The 16,186-nt window shown below is 42.2% G+C and overlaps 2 protein-coding genes across 2 annotated transcripts in view; one reads left to right on the forward strand and one right to left on the reverse strand.

Moving 5' to 3' along the window:
* The first annotated feature begins 2 nt into the window (after window positions 1-2).
* Window positions 3-13,441, forward strand: LOC129746174 (zinc metalloproteinase nas-13-like). The gene is made up of 4 exons (XM_055739703.1): window positions 3-477; window positions 572-776; window positions 12,664-13,100; window positions 13,165-13,441. The coding sequence occupies exons 1-4, from the start codon at window positions 472-474 to the stop codon at window positions 13,240-13,242; spliced, it is 726 nt and encodes a 241-aa protein (XP_055595678.1). The 5' UTR covers window positions 3-471; the 3' UTR covers window positions 13,243-13,441.
* Window positions 13,442-13,627: 186 nt separating this feature from the next.
* The window catches only part of LOC129747350 (uncharacterized), a 43,378-nt gene continuing 40,819 nt past the window's right edge, over window positions 13,628-16,186 (reverse strand). Inside the window, 6 exon segments of the mRNA XM_055741506.1 lie at window positions 13,628-14,040; window positions 14,107-14,222; window positions 14,224-14,681; window positions 14,741-14,883; window positions 14,951-15,086; window positions 15,161-16,121. Coding sequence (XP_055597481.1) covers window positions 13,722-14,040; window positions 14,107-14,222; window positions 14,224-14,681; window positions 14,741-14,883; window positions 14,951-15,086; window positions 15,161-16,121 — 2,133 coding nt within the window. The 3' untranslated portion in view covers window positions 13,628-13,721.

Below are 16,186 nucleotides of genomic sequence, written 5' to 3' on the forward strand. Positions count from 1 at the left end.
ACCTGAGCACAGTAGATAAGATAAACGAATTTCGGCAAATGTTTGTTTAGTGGAACGTCTGCTTCCGGTTTTCGGTATAAAACACATCTGGATTTATTTATTTCCCTTTACTTTTTTAATTACTCAGAAAACTTTGGGACAAAGTGTATTGTTGACACGTTTATCAATTATTTTTGTTAAAAAAAATCCTCTGAATCCGGATCAATCTTCTCAAGACCGAAATTGCGCCGTAGAGATACCTGCGTTTGTTTTATCTTTTTATCACGGAATTCCCAGACTCCACCACTTCGTACAATTAAAGTCATTCGAGTTTTATTTTCCCAAGTGTTGTTTGCTGATCCAGCCAACAACGACTTATCAGAGTACAAACAACCGAAAACAGCAAAATGGCACTCAAATCCACCGAAAGTATCCCAGTATCTTCCTAAAACTCGTCGGAGGAAAAATACTTGGTGCTGATCATCAGCGAAAATGAAGGTAATTAGGCTGCGATTTTTATAGTGATCTTTCCTTTTCAAAATTTAGATATTTTTCCTAATTTCTTCAATCTTGTTTTTCTGTTCGTTTCCAGAAAATTTTACAGATTCTTCTCCTGTTAGCCCTGCTTGCGGCTTTGGCAAACGCGACGTATTATCATGCTTTTGAGGAACTTGGACGCAAAGACGAGGGTGACGTGATCGTGCGTTACGAGCCGGATCTGACCCAGGGAAGTAACCGAAAAACGCTCAAGTGGTGGCCCAACGGAATCGTCAAGTACGAGATCAGCGACAGCATCTGTAAGTTTCTCATAAAAAAAATTCAAGACTCCATACACAATTCTAGTGTGAGATGAATTAGAAAATCATACAATTTCAATCTTTGTTCTAAATCTACATCTGAATTCTGAATTTCTGTACACTTCACAATTTTGTACACCTTTGCGGTTACTTACAACGGGTTTCGATGCAGGTTCATCCATTATCATTTTTTTTATTCACGGAGCAAAATTTTTTGACGTCCCTGCGAATCAAGGCCTACTTCATAATTTTCATGCCGTTATCTCGATTAATTAAACAGATACCACATGGAAAAGGAAATTATACTCACGGCAAGGAGTATTAAAAAACGGTAGTGCCGAGAGCCATATTGGTTTTTTTTTTGCGACGATTGTATGAAAAATTCATACGAGAATGTCAGAAATTTCAATAAAGAACACGGTTTATAACGAAAATAAATTTTAATTTTATTTTGATTGTGTTGTAAGGCTTCTAGGTATTTGATTATTTATGTAATGAAGTTTGTTGGCCAAGAGAACACAAATTTTTTTTTCTCATTTTATTATTGAATGGAGTGTCATCTTGAAACTTAAACGTGCAAAAATCAGCTTTAATAAGATCTAGAATCTCGATGGTAGTTATTGAGTGTTCAACTGATTGGCATGAATTTTATCCAACCGGTTCACCATATACAATTCTCTTGTGGGTTAGTAGCGTAATGAAAAACGTCTGTTCAGATTGAACTCAATAGTAACACTAACTATATTTTGTTGGATCTAGATGTTTTAACAAGTATACCCATGACTACTATGATCGGATTACAGTTTTCCTCAACACTTCTCCTAAACAGTGAGACCGATCATTATCGTTTACTTCTCCATCCGGATCCTCGGAAGCGGCTTCGTTAATAAGTCTCCAACCATTTCCTCAGACGGACAGTAAACGCAGCTCATGCTCTTCTTCTCCATCAAATCCTTCGTGAAATGAAACCTTGCTGCGATATGTTTCATTCTCCGACTCAGCTTCTCCGTTGCCAACATCTTCAGACAACTTTGGGTGTCTTCCAGGATAACCAAATTCTCGGGTTCGTCGTTGAGTTCCTGCAGCAACAGTTTGAGCAAAAGTGCCTCTTGAACAGCCTCAGATAACGCAACAAATTCAGCTTCGGCAGTCGACAGGCTCACACACGACTGCTTGCGGCATGCCCAGCTCACGGTACCTCCATTCACCTTGAATACGAATCCGGTGTTTGATTTACGGTCCTCTCTGTTCTCCGCCCAATCAGCGTCCGAGTATCCGACGATGCTAGACTCACCCTGCTTGCTCAATCTCGATAGTTTTCGGTTCCTTTCAGATATCGTACCACACGCTTCATCTCAGTCCAGTCGTCCTGTGTGCAGCAACTCGTTTTTCGACTCAAAATGGACACAGCTGTCGAAATATCGGGACGGGTGTTTATTGCGATGTACAGCAGCTTTCCAATCAGCTTTTGGTAGTCGGAGTTGTCTTCCAAAAGCTTACTACAAGTTTCCAACTTAATGTACCCAGGATCCAAGGGAATCTTAGAAACTCTAGCGTCGGATAATCCACTTGATTTCACAACTTCCTGGATGTACTTTCGTTGACTCAAGAAATAATCACCATCCGAGTTTCGTTCGATCTCCAATCCAAGAATGAATCGAACACCTTCCGCAGTCCAAGGACCAACTTCTCGATCATCGACGGATCCTCGCAGGCAATCACCAGATCATCGACGTAGACTAGAACGTAGCACCAATGAGCATTTTCGTGTTTCCGATAAAGACATATATCTGCCTTACACCGGTGATAGCCGTTACCCAACAACTCGTCATTAAGCTTCTGGTTCCAGGATCTGGCTGCTTGCTTCAGATCATACAAGCTTCGCTTCAGCTTGCAAACTTTGCCTTCACTGCCACTCCGAACAAACCCGCTTGGCTGACGCATGAAAATCTCCTCTTCAAGATCACCATTGAGAAATGCGGTCTTGACATCATAATGCTTCACAGCCATGCCTTTCTTCACTGCAGCTGCCATCAATGTTCGGAATGTGGTTTGCTGAACGACCGGAGCAAACACTTCGTCGTAGTCAGTTCCATACTGCTGACTAAACCCTTGGGCAACCAGGCGTGCTTTGTACCGCAGCACTTCACCAGTGGGTCCTCGCTTAGCTTTGAACAGCCACTTGCATCCGATCGGTTTGCGTCCAGGCGGGAGGTGTCCAGGTACCGTTGGAATGGATCGCCTCAGTTCATCTGCCAAGGCCTGCTTCCAGAAACTTGCATGTGGTGATGCCATCGCTTCGGAATAATTCCTCGGTTCCACTGCTTCCCCATCGTCATCGGCACTGGTAGAAGGAATTGCTTCAACATTATCGCAATCTTCAAAAAGTTCTGTTGATGTATCCTGATCGTCATCAGAATTTTCGTCATCAACCTCAGCATCGCTTGCAGCGTTAATTCCTAAAGGTACAGTCGTTTTCTCACTGAGACCACCGAACGATTCGTCCAATGGTACAACGGTGGCTTTACGTTTCGATGACAAAGGATACTCGCCAGAACACTCGTCAATCAAACTCACGTCTCGGCTGATCAGGAAACATTTCGAAACCGAATCGTACAGCCGATCACCTTTCGTATCCTCTTCGAAGCCAGTCAGCACGCATTCCCGAGCTTTCGGGTCCCACTTCCGTCGCTGAGGTTGGGGTACTTGTACCATCGCCTTCGTTCCAAACACGCGCACATGGGAGAGGTCTGGTTTTTTACCACTTCACGCTTCCACGGGTGTCATCGCATGGCCACTAGTGGGGGATCTGTTCACCAGATAAACCGCAGCAGCAACAGCCTCAGCCCAGAACGATTTTGGTAACTTTGCTTCAAAAATCATACACCGGACAATCTCGACTATCGTTCGGTTGGCGCGCTCCGCCAGCCCGTTTTGTTCCCGTGTGTACGGGACGGTAGTTTGATACTTGATGCCCGTAGCTGTGTGGTGGCGGCTTATAGAATACTACCACTGGGATACTGGTCCACGTCGTAAAAGGCGACTTATCCAGTACTTCCCATATGCGTTAGTCATTCTTCAAATGCGACTATCACATTGGGAGGGGGGATTCTTGGCTTGGTTCCAAGCCAAGTTTCTTCAGGGAGGATTCACCAATTGTGCTTATTGCTATTAATGCGCATGCACGAGTTGTATTCTCCTAAATTTTGTAAACACCCGCTTCAAGGTGGTTCTGTGCCTGCGGGCCCCAAAGTGGGGGTAGGAGGGTGTATAATAATCCTATCTTAAGCAGAACGTTGTTAAGGTCTGCACTATAGCCAGGCACTGGTGCAAAGGGCCGTATTTTTCCTGGCAACTCGTGGGATTCAGATTATACACACGATTTTAAAATTTTCATCCTGTATGGGATACCCCGCTTCATGCGTTGATATGAAGGTGCAGTGGTTCTTGTGTGTGATGGAAATATGTGTGGAATTCTTTGATAGAAATGCTTTCTATTAAGGTTGCACAGATAAATCTGCAGCACGAAAGAACCGCTGGACTTAACTTATGTCGTTTAATCCTTAATGGAACTGCATCAATCGCCTTGGTCCAAGAACCCTATTTCCGAAATGGAACTTTTTACTTAGGGAATTTGCTCAAACCAAACTTTACTGTGTTCAGTGTAATTGGAATGACTAATGCCCGAATAATGCCTCGTACATGTATATTGATAAACAATTCTTTAAATGCAACACTTATACCCAATCTAACAACAAGAGATATTTGCGTCGTTCAGGTTTCGCTGCCTGATAGAAAATACGTCTACTGTTCAGCATACTCACCATATGAACAATCATCCCCTACGGATGATTTAAAAAATGTCATTTCATTCTGTGAATCACAAAATATACCTCTTGTAATTGGCTGTGATGCCAATGCCCATCATTTTGTATGGGGTAGCTCAGATATCAATCTGAGAGGCTTAAATTTAATGGAATATTTAAGCAGCACTGATTTAGAAATTCTAAATGTAGGAAATAAACCAACTTTTGTTAGGTGTGACAGAGAAGAGGTGATTGACATCACACTTTGTTCTAGAACAATTTCTCAGGAAATTTCAAATTGGCATGTGCCTAACGAAGAATCGATTTCTGACCACAGGTTTATCTATTTTGAACACTCAGGTGAGTTTTTAGAAACATTTACATTCAGAAACCCAAGAACAACTAATTGGGACCTATATTTGGAGCATCTTGCTACTAAATTTCATGAATATACACCTGAAATTACTACTCCTCTTGAGTTGGATGAAGTGGTTGTAAAAACCACCGAAATTATTTTGAATTCTTATGAAGAAGCGTGTCCCTTACGAACGTTGAAATTCAACAAAAACAGTACACCATGGTGGAACTCAAACCTCAGTAAATTACGAAAAAACTGCAGACGCTCTTGGAACCGAAGGCGCACGGAAGGTTTTGATGCTTTCAAGTTGGCTCGCAGAGCTTACCGGAAAGCAACAAGAGCTGCCGAACGCTCAAGTTGGCAGAGCTACTGCACAAACATTTCAAGCTTGCACGAAGCAAGTAGGTTAAATAAAGTCTCAGCCAAATCAAAAGATTATCAGGTTTCATACCTTAAAACCCCTAGTGGTGATTATACATCAAACGACGAAGAAACATTAAGTTGTCTATTCAATACTCACTTTCCAGGATGTGTTGATCAAGATTCATCGATAGAGCCTGAGTTCTTTTCTGGAAGTCTAGATTCCTTGCATTTTGCTCGGAAAATAGTTACTACAGAATCGATCAAATGGGCAATCGATGGTTTTGCTCAATACAAATCTCCTGGAAGTGACGGTTTATTTCCAGTTTTGCTTCAAAAAGGTTTCGATCATTTCAAACACATATTAAGAAAAATAATGATAAGCAGTTTTGCTCATGGATATATTCCTAAACTTTGGCGGCAGATAGCCGTGAAATTCATCCCTAAAGGGGGACGATCATCATACGACGAAGCCAAAAGCTTTCGTCCTATTAGTCTAAGTTCATTTCTATTAAAAGCACTTGAACGTTTAATTGATCATCATATCAGGCAAGAATGCCTTGTCCAACATCCGCTTAATGCGACACAACATGCATACCAAACAGGAAAATCAACATTAACTCTTCTGCACAACGTAGTACATAATATTGAAAATAGTTTTTCACAGAAAGAATCATGTCTAGGAGCATTTCTAGACATAGAAGGAGCATTTGATAATGTCTCGTTTACATCAATAATGGATGCGGCACTACTTCATGGAGTGCCTAGTGTTATAACTAACTGGATTAGCGCAATGCTAAGTAACAGGAATCTTCATTCGTCTTTAAGACAGGCTTCAATAACAAAAGTTAGCACACGTGGTTGCCCACTAGACTGCCCCAAATTTGTATGGGAAATTCAAAACCTGTGAAATGTTATGCGCTGCAGGCTAAAATTGATCCTGGGCCTAGTACAAGATCTCATGCCAAATTTGGGCCAGATCGGATCACGGGAAGGGGTCGCTCAACGAGCCTGAAGTTTGTATGGGATTTTGAGACATTTTGTTCGGGAGAAACATGAAAAACCAGTTTTTCATCAATAACATTGGTTCCCGTCGGCCGATTTCTTTCAAAAACGGGTTTTCTTAAAGCCTAAACTATGAAAAACATTTCATCCGAAGACTGCATATCGATAAGAGTTAAGACAAAAAAGTTATTGGACTTCCAAAATGGGTTAACTTTTTTAAGGATGGTATTCATCACAGTAAATGAGTCGGGGCAGTCGAACTTATTGACGCCTCATTAGCAGTGATGAATACCACCGTAAAAAAAGTTAGCCCATTTTGGAAGTCCAATAACTTTTTTGTCTTAACTCTTATCGATATGCAGTCTTCGGATAAAATGTTTTTCATAATTTAGGCTTTAAGAAAACCCGTTTTTGAAAGAAATCGGCCGACGGGAACCAATGTTATTGATGAAAAACTGGTTTTTCATGTTTCTCCCGAACAAAATGTCTCAAAATCCCATACAAACTTCAGGCTCATTGAGCGACCCCTTCCCGTGATCCGATCTGGCCCAAATTTGGCATGAGATCTTGTACTAGGCCTAGGATCAATTTTAGCCTGCAGCGCATAACTTTTTCAAAAGTCGGGTCATTTGGGGCACTCTATTGCCCACAGGGAGATGTACTATCACCTCTTTTGTGGAACCTAGTTGCAGACGGTTTGTTGAGAAAACTCAATGACCGTGGAATACCAACCTATGGATTCGCAGATGATTATCTTCTGCTGGTAAGAGGTTTGTGCATAAGCACATTATTTGATATAATGCAACAAGCTCTGCGCTCTGTTGAACGATGGTGTTCTCATGTAGAACTGTCAGTTAATCCTCTAAAAACTAATATTGTATTATTTACTAAAAAACGTATCACCCGCGGGGTGCGCCCTCTGCTGTTTTATGGTTCTGAAATCACCGTGTCTAATCAAGTTAAATATTTGGGTGTCATTCTTGACTCCAAATTAAACTGGTCTGATCACATCGAATTCAGAATCAAAAAAGCATGCATGGCCTTCGGACAATGCCGACGTGCAATCGGGAAAAACTGGGGACTCAAACCCAAACATATTCACTGGATTTACTCCACAATAGTAAGACCAATTTTGGCCTATGGTTGTCTAGTGTGGTGGCAGAAAGGAGAAGTTGCAACAGTTCGGACAAAACTAAATCACCTTCAAAGAATGTGTCTTTTGGGGATGTCCGGATCGTTCACAACAACTCCTACTGCAGCACTAGAAGCTCTGTTTTCTATCAAACCTCTACACTTGTTCCTAAAACAGGAAGCCTTTTCATGTGCTTTTCGTCTACAGGCAGTTGGTCTCTGGCTGTCAGGAAATATCGAAAGATCATCGAGTCACACAAATGTGTGGCCTGAATTAGTTAGATTAAACAAGTTTAATTTAGCGCCAAACGATTTAACACTCTCGAGTAGTTTTCCCTATATGGGGTTTAAAGTCAAATTTCCTTCTCCTCAAGAATGGTTATCAGGTTTCGTAGAGGACCAAATGTCCTCTCATATTGTATTCTATACTGACGGTTCATTATCAAACGGCCGTGCAGGTGCAGGAATTTACTGTCACGAGTTGAACATAGAACATGCTCAACCTCTAGGTAAATATTGTACAGTCTTTCAGGCTGAGCTATATGCTATTATGTATGGAGTGCAAATTGCACTTCAAAAGAAAATTATGTTCAGAACAATTTATTTCTGTTCAGATAGCCAAGCAGCTATCAAATCACTCAGTGCTTCCAGTTCTAGATCAAAACTGGTAATCGCATGCCGGAAAGCAATCGGAGAACTTGCTGAAGGCAATGGATTAAATCTTCTATGGGTACCCGGACATAAGGGAATTTTTGGAAACGAATGCGCCGACGAACTCGCTAGAGCTGGGTCGGAAAAGGAATTTTACGGACCAGAGCCGGCTGTCCCAATATCGCCATGTTGGTTCAGAAACCAAATTCAAACTTGGTCCTCTAACCAGCATAAACGTTACTGGGAAGAGTTGGACACTTGCCGCCAAACTAAATTATTTTTAGAAAAACCATCTCCAATCATATCGAGTTACTTGTTAACTTTAAGTAAATCTCATTGCAGCATCCTGACCAGAGCACTCTCCGGTCATTGTAAACTCAACTATCACATGCACAACATTCAGCGTGCTGAATCTCCAGTATGTGGTAGTTGTGAATCAGATGTGGAAGATCCCTTCCATCTTATATGTAACTGTCCCTCATTTGCCAGACTACGTTTTCGTACTCTGGGATCTTACGCTTTAAGCGAATCTGAGTTTAAGAAATTAAACTTAAAAAACATTCTATCATTCCTTACCGAATGTAGAAAAGAGTTTTAATGCTAATAATCCCTAGTGGAAAGGCTTTATGCCATCTTAAATAGATTGAATTTATTTCTTCCTTTTATAGGTTTTTCAGGTTCCTCAGGTAAATGATGAAATCTTGGATAAAAAAAAGGCTTGGCACAATTTTCCCGTATGTTTGGATAACGTGCCGCTATTAAGCCTACCCCCATTCTGATACCTGATACCTGATACACATCAATAAATGACTGTTAATTCAGTTTACTAAAATACCACAAAATATTGTGATTTTGTTAAAGAATTTTGACGTAGAATTACGTCTTACGGCAGCTCTATAGGGGGACAAATTGAAATTTGCAAACGAATCTCGCGTCACGAAAAACGCCTCTTTCACAGACACCACACCTAAAGGATTTTGACGTCATCACCAACGCCTGCTTTGATGGGTTTTGTTTTTCCCTACTTACGAAAGGTATAAAACAAAGGGCCCGTTGGTCGACTCGGTTTCTTTCGCTGTTTGCCGTCGAACTGGACAGACCGTTGCTTCGCTTCGATCTGAGTGTGGACCCCACCAGTGGTAATCCGACCAAGATATCGATTGGCAGTAGTTCAGTGGCAACCGTGGACCAGTGAGCAGCGAAGACGGTGAGCAGCGATGACGGCCACCAGCGTAGACAGCCAACGGCGGAGGCGTCCAGTGGCGGAGGACTTCAGTGGCAGTGGCAGGGATCCTACAGGGCATCGCAAGTGGCGTTGCATAATCGAATTATGTCACATGGTCTGTGTTGCATAATCGGATTATGTCACATGGTCCGATTATGTTGCATGATCGGATTATGTTGCATGAAAAGATTATGTTGCATGATCCGATTATGTTGCATGATTGATTTATGTCACATGATCGATTTATGTCACATGGTCGATAATGTTGCATGGTCGGATTATGTCACATGGTCAATTTATGTTGCATGGGCGATTATGTCACATGGTCCAATTATGTTGCATGGTTGGATTTTGTCATGATCGATTCATGTTGCATGGTCGATTATGTCACATGGTCCGATTATGTTGCATGGTCGGATTTCGTCACATGGTCGGATTATGTTTCATGGTCGGATTATGTCACATGGTCCGATGATGTTGCATGATCGGATTATGTCACATGGTCTGATTATGTTGCATGGTTGGATTTTGCAAAAGGTCGGATTATGTCACATGGTCAATTTATGTTGCAAGGTCGATTATGTCACATGGTCGTATTATGTTGCATGGTTGGATTATATCACATGGTCAATTAATGTTGCATGGTCCGATTATGTTGCATGGTCGGATTACGTCACATGGTCGAATTACGTCACATGGTCGATTATGTTGCATGATTTGATTGTTTCACATGGTCGACTATGTTGCATGGTCGGATTATTTCGCATGGTCGATAATGTTGTATGGTAGGATTATGTCACATGGTCCGATTTTGTATGTATGTATGTTGGTAATCCACCATGGGTGCACGGATTCACCGCAATTTTACCAAAGTATGAACTACCTCTGCATTTTACCTCTATTCCGCGTAACTCTAATGCAGAATTTTCCATACCCGGCACCATGGTTTCGTGTTATCTGTTATGTCTGCGTGTATTTCGTGTCAATGTTGGTATTTGTTTTGTAGGAATGTTTCAAAAACCTCCACAATCATTCAAAAATTTAGAAAAATTTAAAATTTTTAGAAATTTTCATCAAGTATTCCGGCATCCGTGTATATACCTGGATGGTTGGCAGGTTATTGATCATTCTTAATGAAATGTTGAAATATGAGATAAAAACTTTTTATTGTAAAAGACATCTTACCTTGCCGCTACCACTCTACTTACCTTACCTTTTAACTTTACATTGTTTTTTTTTTTCCTTTGGACTACTTAACTTTTTTCTATACCCAAAGTGCAAGTAGCCCACTTTTTTGTTCGCACGCCACCTCCTCAAGCGACTGATCCAACCTAAAAAAACTCAAGCTTTGCAAATGCCACCCCACTTCTGATTCCCATGTTTGGCACTTTTGCTCTCTCCCTATGCTTCCAAACCTGTTAATTTTTTCTTCACCACACTCTCTTCGGTTTTTATTTTCACCAGATTCACCACCCTTCGCCTGCTGGCTCTCTCAGAACTAATTGCATTCTCTTCTTCCGAGCCGCCGTTTGCCTTTACAAATTTTCTCTCGGTCGGCTCTCACTGAATTTCACGCCTAAATTTTCCCGCCCAACACTCTCTCACCCACCTCTTTGCGAACCGCCGCTCGCCAACCCAAATTTTCTCCCGGTCGATTCCCGCTAAATTTTAGCAATCGAAGCAAGCCAGGTTTTCGCCGCCGCTTCCAACTGCTTCACTAGCTGACCCTCTTCCGCCTGCCTATTCTCCGCCCTTCACTTTGGCTTAATTTTCCGCCTATTCTCAATATTTTCCCCACACTATTTTGAGAAGAAAAAACCTCTTCTCCACAATGGCTGCTTTGGCCAAAAAAAATTGTAATTTGGGCAGGCTTTTCCTGCTTTTCACTTCCCAATTCACTTTTCACTCCCCGAACTATTCAGCTTTTTACCCCGCCACTATCGTACGATTCGCCGCTTGAAATTTCCGAACAACACCACTTAATTTAATCGCTGCCGCTCTTCAAAACGCGTCCGTTCGCCACCAAATCATGAGACAGAATGTGGGATTATGTCACATGGTCCGATTTTGTTACATAATTGGATTAGGCGGCATCCATAAATTACGTAACGCAAAAAATGCACTTTTTTGACCCCCTCCCCTCCGTATGTAACACATCGTAATGCTTCGACATACCCCCCTATGAAAATTACGTAACGCTGACAATTACCCCCCCCCCCTATCTTCTCATGATTTTAAACACTGATTTTCGAAGGTAAAAAATATGACATAATTTTTTTAACATTCTTAAATACGGAATTGTTATCCATCCAAATCACTTCTTTAGTATTCATGAATGATAACTCTCTGATAAAGCAAATTTATTGTCTTACTACGAGTTGCTCTGTGCTTGTTAACTGGTGATCTACCTTATTTACTTTATTTTGTTCAAGCAGCATAACTTGTAATGCAAAATATATTCCATTTGGTAATATTTGTTGCATGATTCGATTATGTTGAATGGTTGGATTTTGTCACATGGTCGGATTATGTTGCATGATCGAGTTATGTAGCATGGTCGGATTATGTCACATGGTCAGAATATGTTGCATGGTCGAAAATGTTGCATGGTCAGATTATGTCACATCTTCGATTTAACTGCATGATCGGATATTGTCACATGGTTGATTATATTGCGTAATCAGATTGTGTCACATGGTCGATTATGTTTCATGGTTGAATTACATAGGTCACTTGGTCGAATTATGTTTCATGGTATGATTATGTTGCATGATCCGATTATGTCACATGTACTGCTTGCTCAGATAATTTCTGGTGATAGGTTTATGTCACATGGTTAAATTCTGTTAAATGGTTGAAATTTGTCACGTCATATTGCCATTTTGACACTCATATGTTGGTCATTTCAAAAATGCACCATAAGTTCTGTTATTCTATACATTGACAAAAAACAACTGCGTAATTCTACGTTTAGCGGTCGTAGCCAAATTACTACCTCCTCCACTTTTTTTTGATTACTTTTTCTAAAAAGGAAATAAAATTGAACTGCATTGAACATTTTCACGGAATATTTTGAACTAATTCTAAAGTTTTGCAAATTTGATACGGGAAAATCCACAATTTTTTAAACTTTTTTAACTATTTTTTAAAGTTGAAAACCGGGGACGATCATCATTCAACCTTTTTTTCAACGATGAGTTCATGCATTGAAAAACGCGGGCAATGATGAGGGAAACTTCTTTCAAAAAGTTACCTAAATATTACATACCTCAAAATTGCAGAGAAAATAAAGTTCAACAAACTAATACTGGACACTTAGTTAAGAATTTTTGTTCGTTTATCATATTCCAGCTCCAGAAGACCAGCAGATAATTTTGAGCGCCATGGACGCCATCATGGAGGTGAGTAAGGTGAAATTCACCCCGAAAGTCGCAACGGATCGGGACTACGTGGCCATCATCAATACGGACGTGGGCTGCTGGGCTTCGCTGGGCTATCACGGTGGCCGCCAGGAACTGAATCTGGATCCACGGGGTTGCATGGATAAGGGCGCGATCCTGCACCAGCTGATGCACACCCTCGGCTTCATCCACCCGAGCAACCGGGCCGATCGGAATCTATACGTCGACGTAGATCTGTCCAACGTGAATGCCTTCAACCACGGCCAGTTTCAGCCGGTCGATCCGACCTTGTACAACGATTTCGGGCTCACCTATGACTACGAAAGTATTCTGCATCGGGGCGGCAAGGCGTTCACCAATAATGGCAAGGACACCATCAAACCTTTGGTAGGGAGGAAAAGCTTCGACAGTTTTCTGAGAATTCCAATAACATTTATATTGTTCTTTTCAGCATGGTGATTTTGAACTTGGACAAAGGGATAAGCTCAGTTATAAGGATGTTAAGATGTTGAACAAAATGTATCCTTAGAGCAAGGAGCAAAAATGGTAACTATTCTTCTTTGATAACCAATAATATTCTTAAAATTTATTTGCTTTAGATAGATTTTTTTAGAGTGCTTTTTGTGCTACCTACGATCTAGGCAAAATATCAGAATTTTTCTATTATGTGTTAAGCCATGTTATTCAAATAAAAGTAAAGCAATAAAAACTACTGATCATCTGTTCCAGGTTGTGCGTTCTTACTATTCACTTTCCGAATTACCGAATTTGAGCTCCGATTACAGGAGTAACGAAACGTCAAGAGATTCGGGAGGATTTCTATTCAAATTCCCTATCGTTAACCGCACTAGGATTTTTCTCAACATTAACCTCAAACTAGTTTGAATCGAACTTTTATTAGATTTCCCAACTAACATAAATTGTCAATTTTACAATCCCTACGTACTAAGGTTTCACGATCATATCTTAACTAACGGCGAAGTTACTTACTAAACCTAACTACTAACCCTACTGTCTGGTGAACAACAACCCCAGAAGGGTTACGAAGACTACGAAGGTCAAGGAACTGAACAGCTTTCCGGCGCTGCTGAAACAGCTACCATTCACTAGAATTATCGCAAACTGAGCGTTGTCCGGGAAGCGACACTCCCGCTCGTTGCAGCGGAAGTTGGTGACCGGCGTTTGCTGCGTGTGTTCCACCGAGAAAAATACCGGCGGACAGGCATGGATCAGTTGATGACCATCGCAGGCGTTTGACAGGTCGATGTCAACCGTTCCGGTGTTGATCTGCTCACATATCTGATCCGACTGCTGGGTTGCATTGGACCTTGAATAGAGAGATAATGGGGTTTCAGGTTATTGTGACTTTAAAAAAGGTTTTGTGAACAACTACCTAGGTAGTTTATCATATCGGGAATGGCAAACGGTAAGCTGGGCGTATCCATGTCCCTGGATTTGGAGTAGGGTTTTGTTCGCTTTGAAGAAGTAGTTTGGCTGCAGTTGATACATATATCACAAATCCTCGCGGTTCGACGTATTGGTTGATGGAGTTGGATCCCCAGTTGCCCTGTATCCAGTCATGTCCACAGCGCGGATTGACGATACGTCTGGGTTCCTGCTGAATCCGAACAATCACGGGCCGCGTTTGGACGTGAACCGAATCGATCACACCAGTGGTGATCTCGCGCATCTGGAACAGATCTAGATTCTGATCCAGCACGAACCGGGCAAAGCGAGTATGGTTGCCCCCGGCTAAGAAGATCAACCTGAGATCTGGAATTTCCTCGCGTATTTTCTGCAACTCCTTGAAGGCGTTGTCACTATCGTTGTTGGCTGCCATATTCGGCATAATTAGGGCGATTTTCGAGCGTCCGCTCATGCTGGAGTTGGTCCTTTCTTCACTCATGATCGGGATAACCTGTTGCTTGAGACTGCGCAGCAATGGGAGCATCGCTAGACCGGGTTGTTCTGAAAAACATAAAGTTAATCTAGGATCGCTTTGCTCAATTGGGATTTGAAGAGCTTACGTGTAAGATGAACATCGGCCGTATACTGAGTGTGAAAGTCGGCCAACGACTGGGTCCTGTTGATAATGACATATCCGGTCAGGGCGTTTAAAACAGTATAAGTAGTGCCGAAGGGTCCCACATCCAGCTCATCCAGTAGGTTTCTGCAAATCAATGTGATACGTTTTTTAAGGACTTTGTCAATTTAAAAAAATACTTTAAACTTCTTACCCTACGACGGCGCTTATGTCCCGGAAAGACCAGCTGACGTCTACGTAGATGAACATATCAGCAGCTGTTCTGTAAATAGTTGGATCGTTCTGCACAAAGGCCGTTTCTTCGCAGGTTAAGTCGTTCAAGGTTTTGCCTAATAGGGAAATTCGAGATAAATTATTTGAGTCCCAGACATAAAACTCCGTGTAAAACGTTCGTTATACTCACGGACATAATTGGCCAAAGCTTTGGAAGCGCCGGTCGAGAACTTCGCCATCGTTTCTTGGGTGAGCTTGTAGGCCATCTGCATCTCCTGTTCCAGGATGTTACTGAAGGCTGCGGCTTGATTCCTCATTTCATCGATTGAAACTGTTGTTTTGAACAGATTCCGCCTGTTGCAGGACCGCATGGTCTGATCGAAAACTCCCCGCTGTGAGTAGTACATGTCCAGTACCTGGCTCAGTCGAAGCGCGTTCACCCGCGATTTCCAATGGTCAATGTTCATCGCTATGGTTAGTCCATCGATACCGGCACGGATTTCCGCGTCCGTCATCTCCAAGTTATCTTGCTGGGTCAGGAAGAACCAACGAGGGGAAACGGTATCGTTCCAGGCTCCACCAGCTCCAACCTGAATGTTGTTGGGTGTTGAAGGTGCCTGTAGTAGCGTAACTTCAGCCAAATCTCCGGAAAGTGTTGCAGCCCATCGGTTGTCCACTCGCAGCGGCTGAACCTGTTGACGCGCCCGCATTTGTTCACTTCTGGGTGGAAGCAAGTTTCGCAATTCAACGCTCTGGGGTGCCAGGCCAGCTGCAATACCTGCTAGGACCGTTCCGGCCGAGACCGCACCCGACCTGGTGTAGACAACACCATTTTCTACCGGACAAGCTTCCGTATCAAGTTTAGCTTCCGGATCCTCAAGTTCCTCCTCCTGATCGGACGCTTCAGGTTCATCTTCCGGATCCACTTCCATCCGAGCTGATTTACGCATCGATTCGATCTGCTTCCGGATTGTTTTCATCTGAGGTTCAGCCAACATCTGAACGTCTGCGATGAAATTGGACTGTATCGGATGTTTCGTGTCCCGCGGAACCCTCAACGCTCGATACTGGGACAGCATATCACAACGAATGTTCTCGTCACCAGGGACGGCCAATTCAATCGAGCTGGACAGCATGAAGTGAAGCGCGCACTGTTAATACCAAAAATAATTGAAAATGGTCAAATTTTTAAACAGGCTTATCAAACCCCCCTAAC

The sequence above is a fragment of the Uranotaenia lowii genome, chromosome 2, assembly GCF_029784155.1.
Source record: "Uranotaenia lowii strain MFRU-FL chromosome 2, ASM2978415v1, whole genome shotgun sequence".
Lineage (NCBI taxonomy): Eukaryota > Metazoa > Arthropoda > Insecta > Diptera > Culicidae > Uranotaenia > Uranotaenia lowii.

Coding starts and splice junctions, on each gene's coding strand:
- LOC129746174 (XM_055739703.1), top strand. Junction 777..12,663: donor CGAGATCAGCGACAGCATCT/GTAAGTTTCTCA, acceptor ATCATATTCCAG/CTCCAGAAGACCAGCAGATA. Junction 13,101..13,164: donor AGGACACCATCAAACCTTTG/GTAGGGAGGAAA, acceptor TGTTCTTTTCAG/CATGGTGATTTTGAACTTGG.